This window comes from Solanum tuberosum, unplaced genomic scaffold, assembly GCF_000226075.1.
Source record: "Solanum tuberosum cultivar DM 1-3 516 R44 unplaced genomic scaffold, SolTub_3.0 scf00123, whole genome shotgun sequence".
Classification (NCBI taxonomy): Eukaryota; Viridiplantae; Streptophyta; class Magnoliopsida; order Solanales; family Solanaceae; genus Solanum; species Solanum tuberosum.
Window position 1 is genome coordinate 499,058 of NW_006239048.1, and position 9,162 is coordinate 508,219.

At 30.2% G+C, this 9,162-nt stretch overlaps 1 protein-coding gene across 1 annotated transcript; it reads left to right on the forward strand.

Moving 5' to 3' along the window:
- The first annotated feature begins 4,201 nt into the window (after positions 1–4,201).
- Positions 4,202–7,959, forward strand: LOC102603177 (cytochrome P450 71D6). The gene is made up of 3 exons (XM_006350332.2): positions 4,202–4,606; positions 6,628–7,160; positions 7,242–7,959. Exons 1-3 carry the CDS (start codon positions 4,246–4,248, stop codon positions 7,851–7,853), a joined length of 1,506 nt encoding a protein of 501 aa, XP_006350394.1. The 5' UTR covers positions 4,202–4,245; the 3' UTR covers positions 7,854–7,959.
- Positions 7,960–9,162: the final 1,203 nt, after the last annotated feature.

Genomic DNA, 9,162 nt, shown 5'->3' on the forward strand with positions numbered 1-9,162 from the left:
TTTATTTGCAAGTGCTTAGTCCTTGCAGAAACAAGATTTTCAGCCAAGCAAATCGCTGATTGATTGTCACAATACAAGGTAACTGAGTACCCAACTGGTTGCTGTAAATCCTGCATCAACTGCATAAGCCACGTACTTTATTGAGCTGCAACTGTTGCTGCCCGATAGTCTGCTTCAGTTGTTGACAGCGACACTGTTGGTTACCTTTTTCTTTATTGTCATTTTTCATAATCGTACCCTAACATATATATATTCAATTTATCCAACATTAACAAATTGTTAGAAGGTGATAAAACTAATTATAGTGGAGGAGAAACAGATTTTACAAAGCATTTTTCGTTCTTTAAGGTTAACTTTTGCATTGTCTTCCTTAATTTTTGTATTTTCGTTGAAAATGGCGCGAAGAATCCAGAGGTGTGTCGTCGGGGGTACGTGATGAAGTAATCGAGGCACAATCAGATAAGTACAAGAACATCATCCCGAATCAGGGGTATTTGGGCCAGCTACCGATCACATTAAAAGTTTGGGGGCCCTAACAGATAAGTACAAGAACATGACTCCTCATCCCGAATCAGGGTATTTGGGCTAGACACCGATCACATTATGAGTTTGGAGGCTCTAAATTTCCTTCTTTTTTTTCTAAAAGAGGGGGGTTCGAATTGACAACTCTAACGTGTAAAGCATTTCCACGGTTTCTTCCTTACCACTGAACCATCAATCATTTTTGTTAGAGGTTCATAAGTTAATATACATATATTTATTAATTTTTTAGTTCAAATCCATGGTCTACGGAAAAAACTATTGATTCGTCTGAATCCACGAACCCCCACCTAGTTCTACCTTTGATGGTGAATATGGTGCCCATTTCTCCACAGTGGATTTTGTGTTGGAACAAAAGACATTCTTTCGCAATATTGAAGATCTGGAGAAGCCAATCAAGATGCATAAGTAACTCTCTCTTCCACAGTTCCACTAACCAACATTCCACAATTTGTCCCCATACTCCTTTAGGGAAGCAGGTGGAAGATGTCTATATTATTTGGATTCTTAAAAAAATGTCAATCGATGCGTGTCAGCTTTTCTAAAAGTAGTGTATTATTAGATAATCCGAGATGAATGCAGCATCAAAAGTGAAGAGACCGCACAACTTAGGGGGTTGCAGCCTACGGGGAAAGAAAAGTGGAGTGGACAAAGCCCCATGTACAAATAACATCAAATACAATGAATGATAAGTGATGTTGCATAAAAATGTCGATAGTGCAATTGCTCTCATCAGTACTTTCAGTCCAGAGATTCATGACAGTATCCTCAATAAAGAGAGACATGGCGCCAATCCTAGCTACAAGTAGGGGTGGTAATTGGGCGAGTTGGGTTAAAGTTGGGCTGGTCAAAATGGGTTAGGTAACAGATTATAAACAAACAATTTTATTAAGGATATCCAAGAATAATGGTGTGTGACTGTCAAAATAAAACAAATAAATTGTGTTATTTGGGCATCAAACCCGAAACTTCTTCATTCAAATAGACACATATTATCACTATGACAAAGGCATAGCTTTTGTCATCGGTGTCCAACTTTAAATATATATACTTTAAATGTAGAATTTAGCATATATATACAACATAATTTTCGCACAAAGGGTGTCCAGTTGGACACTCTAGGATAGCTCTAGCTACGGCCCTGCTAACGGGTCATAACCCAACCCGCCCAAATTTTACTAAGTTTTAATAGTTTTATTTGTTATTTTATTAACTTTTAGTACTTAGTAATTTTTTTTTACTTTATTATAACTAAATATAACATATAAAAAAATTAAAAATATTTTGACAAGATTTCTCAAAAATCAATTTAGGTTACCTATCAACCCAATTTTTAATGGGTTGGATTTTGAAATGAGTTGAACTAATAAATGGGCGGGTCAATAACCAACCTAACCTAAATGGATTGGTCGGGTTGGATTTGATTTTGCCACCCTTACTACAAGTAACATTAAGAACCAATTAGTTACCATAAGAGATTCTTGTGAAACACATCAAAATAGCTTTATGAGATTAACACAATCACTACTATCAATGGTGCCAACAAATGTACAATGGCGTACGCATAATTTTTCGTAAGCGGTGTCGATATTTAAAAATTAATAAATAATAAATAATTGATATAATAATATTATATTAATAAAAACCATTTAAAACATACTAATAAAACGTAAATCAAATAAACTACTAAACTTTCCTCGACGAGTTTTCATATTTTGAAATGTATTTATAATAGACTCATTGGAGATAATATTAAGTACTAAATATTCTAAGTGCAATTGGATTATTTTAGCTTAATTTGACTATAAATAGGAGATTGGAGGTTCGAATCCCTATAATATTAAAAAAAATAATCTGAAAATGTCTCAAAAATAAAAGACAATTCGGCCTCACTAAGGCTCAATCTTGGGCCACGCCGGGTGAATAACCATTCATTTCACGCTGCAAACCAACAAGCCAAGAGGCTCAATTGTTCAGGTAATGTCATTAATGTTATTTGTAAGGAAATTTTTATTTTTTCACTTTTATATATATAAAATACTAAAAAATTTCAACGAGACAGTGCCGATCAGCACCCCGTGACATAGGGTGGATCTGCCACCGACAAAGGTAGTAAATTGCTACACATCATTTCAGACAATTAATTGATTACACATCCAACATGGAACACAAATGTACATTTTCTGGTTTTCACTCTTATGATCTCATTGATTTTCCTAACATCTTTCACAATCGGTACACTATCAATATAATTGATCTGCTTAAAATTGGGATCAGATCAATATTGACATTTTTACTTTGAGATGCATCCACTTTACAATCGATACAGTAGAAATGTGTCATTTTTTTTATCAATTAAAAAGAAAAGTAAGTAATATAAAATTGAACAGAAGGAGTAGTAAAAAATGAAGAAAGCTAAGAGGTATTTAAAAGGAAAAGGAGTTAAAATGTAATTTTATAAACTCAGGAGTTGAATTTAAATTTGAAGTATTTTGGAGGGTTGGATACACATTTTGGACTTTTGGCCATTAGTGCAAAAAAGTTGTTCACATATCACATCCCTAACAAGGAAATAGTTGGAAATTAGTAAGATTGTGAGTCCTTGAGCACATGGAGATATAATGAATTAAATTTAAAATTCAAGAACAAAACAAAAGGTGGTTGTTAAAAAGGGATCCAAATGAATGAAATACAATTTTATTTCATTTTGGGATAATAAGACTTAAAATAACTCTTTATTGGGATAGCCTTTTTTTTTTTGTTAAAAGAAAAGAACTCAAAAATTGTAAAAATTGCATTTATGTTATGATACCCTGTCTGGATATGTTATATGAAATCATGATATTAAAATCAGATTAATTTTCAGTTGACATTTTATTTGAACGTACAAGTTATATTTTTTTTCTTAAACATAAAAATCTTTGTGAAAATTATCAAACTTCCTCCGATTCTTAATATGCATGGCAACTACTCCTATACATACAGATTAGGCATTGGCTGTCAAAAGTGGATGAAATAAATGTTGAATATGACTTAAAAGAAGATTCATCATTTGTTTTTGTACTTGTCAGCAAATGCCTACTTGCCTAGCTTCTTTTGTTTAATTCTAAAAATGGCAATATTTCACTCGTCTCTAATTCATAATAGCCAATGACACTAGTCAACAATTCTAGTAATTAACTATGTATTCTTTTCTTATGGTACGAATATTTCTTTACGTTGAACATGAGTTTTTTTTTATATAAAATTTAAAATGGATTTTTTTTTATAAAATATGAATTTATGAGTCAAATTTATATTATTTTTTAAAAAAAAACATAATTTTTAGAAAAATTGGGATTTAGCCATGAATTTTTTTTCACTTTTACTCAAATTCTTTTTCACTTTATTTGAAAATCATTGTTTAACCATGAAATTTACAAATACAATTTGAGATTATATATGAAGAACAACCAAAATTTTGTTTTCACTATATTTTTCCTTTTCAAAACTTTTTGTAAATATATATTCCTATTTAAATTGTATTTTATATTTAAATCATGTTTCATGTTTCTTTAGAAAAAATACATTCAAAAAATCAAATATTATTTATAAAAATTGTAACCAAAATATGCCACTAGGTTGTTGCATATCCCACTTGGTGCCAAACCAGAAGCTTATAAAATAGGACACTCAATTGAGGATTGAATAATCAAATATCCCAAAATGCAATTGATTTCCATTTTTCTTTTCATATGTTTCCTCTTTTTGTTAAGGAAATGGAAAAAGTACTCAAAATATAGCCAAACCAAAAAATTGCCTCCAGGTCCATGGAAACTTCCTTTTATAGGAAGTATGCATCACCTGGCTGGTGGACTTCCACACCGCGTTCTTAGAGATTTAGCCAAAAAATATGGACCGCTCATGCACCTTCAACTCGGTGAAGTTTCTGCAGTTGTGGTTACATCTCCTGATATAGCAAAACAAATATTAAAAACTCATGACATCGCTTTTGCATCTAGGCCTAAACTCTTGGCCATGGACATTATTTGTTATGATAGGTGCGACATTGCCTTTAGCCCCTACGGTGAGTTTAAGGCGTTTGCCTAATATAATATTTTCACAAAATATTTCTCATAATTGGTTTTACATGTGTTGATAATAATTAGGTAGTATCTTTATTTTATTGTGTCCTACCAAGTTCGTCCTTATAACATAAGAAATTTGGTAAGAGTAAATTATATTAAATATCTTTAGAAAAACTCTATTTATAAATGAAAGTGTTATAACGCGTTTATTTCAAATATGAAAGACGAAAAAAAAAGAAAATAATAATGATGAGTGATGAAGTACTATAAATAAATGTCAGCTTTAGAAGCTAAGATGCAAATATTGCATGAGAATTTTAGAAGATATTCATTTGAAAATAATACTTCAGTAAATTATTTTCAATTAAAAGACTAATATAATGAAGTTTAGTACTTTAAAATAAGCTTTCTAATATATAACATATAATATATAGTAATATATTAATATATGAAGTAATATTTCCTTTGTACTGAAAGGATAATTCGTTACATGATTATTGTTTAGTTTGAATAATAAATCGACTTGGACGGAGTAGTATTTATAGCCAACAAAATTAAATTTAAAATTGACCTGAAAATCTGAAAAATTAATCTTGAAACTTCAAGCATTGTCAATAATATGTATAAGAAACTCTCTGAGCATCAACAAACTTCTAATTAATCCAATTATGTTTATCTAGCATTCTAGCTAAGTTCTTGTTTTTAAAGAGATAATTACGATTTTGTATTTATTTTTATTTGAATTACTCAAATGCATTACAATCTTTCAATGAATTAATATATGTTTAAAGAGTAAAAGTTAAAGGACGTTCAACTTTTGATACATTTTGATAATTCAATTTTTTATCTTTAAATTTTTTTACTTAGAATAGTATAGATATATATGATATTTGAGATATAGACATAAATTAAGAGGATGTTGTCTAGTAAAATAGCATTTGTAGAGGTTTTACCATTTTTATTTGCTAAAAAGTTTAAGTAGTTTTTTTCTTCAAATTTTTAGTGTGGCTGGTAAGATTTTTAAAGAAATTACCCTAAAATGTTTCGAACAACATTCAATAAATATTAAAAAGTTATGAAATCTCTGCTTAAAACAATAATAACAGCATATGATATGCTAAAACTTGCGATACTTTATTATGTCTAAGGAGATTAAAAAACACACTTGAAATGATAAAATGACAAATTAATGACGAAAAACGTGTACATCAGTTAGACAGTGCAATAAGAATCTTTATCCAACATCACATGTTCTATTAATTTATCAGAATCACACAAACTTAAAAAATATTATGAAAAGAAAATTTATAAAAATTAAAATAAAGAATGAAAGTTATGGAGAAAATATTTGTAATATCAAATCAATTAATTAATGTGGAAAACAACAAAATACACATGTCATCATATCATAAAAAATGAAAGAAAAAAAATCATAGCAATATATCAATGAAAGAGAGAAAAAAAAATGCCAATAAATAAAATTACATCAAAACTATCTGAAACACAAAAGTGCAGTGAACTAACATTTTCTATCCAAATTATAAAGGGAGAAATTGTGTTCATATATAAAAGGTTGTGAATGAATGTATTTAATGGTAGAAGCTAAAGGGTTAACAATTAAAGTCATTAAGAGGTGGGAAATGGTAAGTGTAACATCTAATTACCATGTATTTGGTCTAGTTAAATTATCATTATCGATTTAATTTGAAATTATTAGTAAAAAGACTTTTAATTAAAAGAATTAGTGAAGGACATTTTTCATATTTCAATTTTGAACTTAAAAGCCTTCCCACATTTATATATATCTTTCACACCTCTCAATTTATGACGTCCATAGTCCTTACAAGAGTCTTGTTTAGAGGAGAAATTAAACCTAAATTGATCATATGTTGGTTATTAATTGACCAAATTATCATGTTACATTGTAATGTCTCTTTTGATATATTTTTCTTCATTGTCTTATTTATTGTCATCCAATATTTATTTTTGTTAGATTTTTCATGACACGTGATATTAACAGGTGAATACTGGAAACAAATGCGTAAAATTTGTGTCATGGAAGTACTGAGTGCAAAGAGTGTCCGATCATTTAGCTCGATCAGGTGTGATGAAGTTGTTCGTCTCATTGACTCTATCCAATCATCTTCTTCTTCTGGTGAGCTAGTTAATTTAACAGAAAGAGTCATTTGGTTCACAAGCTCCATGACATGTAGATCAGCATTTGGGCAAGTACCAAAGGAGCAAGACATGTTTATAAAGCTAATTAGAGAAGTAATAAGCTTAGCAGAAGGCTTTGATGTGGCTGACATCTTCCCTTCATACAAGTTTCTTCATGTTTTTGGTAGAGCCAAGCGAAAACTTCTAAATGTCCATCGTAAGGTAGATGCAATTGTTGAGGATGTCATCAACGAGCACAAGAAGAACTTTTCAACTCGCAAGAATGATGATCATGCATTAGGGGGTGAAGATCTAGTTGATGTCCTTCTAAGACTTATGAATGATAAAAGTCTTCAATTTCCAATCAACAACGACAATATCAAAGCTATTATTATTGTAAGTATCGAATACTATAATTATTTTACATATTTATCCATAGCAGAAAAAAATAAATTGTAACCTTGCCATAAATTGCAGGACATGTTTGCAGCTGGAACAGAAACTTCATCAACAACAACTGTATGGGCTATGGCTGAAATGTTGAAAAATCCAAGTGTATTAGCCAAAGCTCAAGCAGAAGTGCGAGAAGCCTTTAGAAACAAAGTAACGTTGGATGAAAATGATGTGGAAGAGCTGAAATACTTAAAGTTAGTCATTAAAGAAACAATGAGACTTCATGCACCGATTCCACTATTGGTCCCGAGAGAATGTAGGGAAGAAACTGAAATAAATGGCTACACTATCCCTGTGAAGACCAAAGTCATGGTTAATGTTTGGGCATTGGGAAGAGATCCGAAATATTGGGATGATGTAGAAAGCTTTAAGCCAGAGAGATTTGAGCAGTGCTCTATAGATTTTATTGGTAACAATTTTGAGTATCTTCCCTTTGGGGGTGGGAGAAGGATTTGTCCCGGCATATCATTTGGTTTAGCGAATGTTTATTTGCCGTTGGCTCAATTGCTTTGTCGTTTTGATTGGAAGCTCCCTGCTGGAATGGAGCCAAAAGATTTGGATTTGACTGAATTGGCTGGAATGTCTGTGGCTAGAAAGGGTGATCTTTACTTGATTGCCACTCCTTATCAACCTTAATGGCATTTATAACTTTTTAAATTTCTTTTTTTCACTTTGATTGCGAGTGTTTTAGGTTTTATATCAAATAAGAATGTATCCATGACAATTAGCCCGGTTTTGGTCAGTTTAATCGAACACTAAGATCCCTAAAATAATCTTGTTCGTGCTTAATTTCTATCTAATCATATTTTAATAAGCCGAATCATTGAAACGATAAGTTGTTGTCAATTAAAATGTCAAAAACACCAGGAACACGAAAACTTAGGTTGTGCAACATAGTTTCACAACGTAGTCTAGTATATTATTTATAATAAACATCTTGTAGAAATATCTAGATATTCTAGAGTAGAAAATAAAAATTATTAGAATTTTCTTCTAGATATTCTACACATAATATTTGTAGAAAATAATAGAATAATTTAGATCTTGTAGACTTGTGGAGCAATTGAAGAAGCCTTCCAAAATATTCTTCTCTTCTCTAACTTCCTCCTCTTTCGATCTTAGTTAACAATCTTAGACTAAGATCAAAAGTTTTCAGATTATACTTTCTTGTGCCATTCTCTAAAACGAGAACAAAAAGGACCGAGAGTAATTTGATTTAAATAAATATGCCTGCCTCTAAAACAATGTTTTTTCAATAGAATATATTTGTATTCTAATTAAAATTTTCTCCCAATATAGTTCTTCTACCTAACCCAATAAATTTAACCCATATAGTTCTTCTTATTGGTGCATTATCGGATCCAGATAACAACAACTTCATCAACCATGGAAGCCTCTCGGATTATTAAATCATTATTATTTCATTGGTCAATCTATTGAAGCTTAATGTAATCACATCATCATATTATATTATTATATTATATTATATTATAAGTGGGAAGCCTCTATGTCACAAGTTGACTTACAAAAATGTCCTTATAATATCATAATATTTATGGACAAAAATGTAAATATATATTAAATATAAATAAAAACTATTGTATTTTCTATTAAACACTATTATTACATATTTATGAACAAAAATATAAATACACATTAATTATAATAAATATCCTAATATATTTTTAATAATAATATTAATATTCTAAAAATGGAGAACTCACAATCTATGACATGAATTAATATAGATACAATGAATATTTGTACAATTGGATGATATCCTATTAAATGACAAAAGGAAATCAAAAGTTTTGCAACAGTTAAAATGACCCTTAATACCTCAGTTACTCCTACCGTGCAAAGGTATAAAAATTTTCAGATGAATTATATTCATAACATTATATTAAATGCTAAGTAATTGCTTCAATAAATACTTACTATGGAA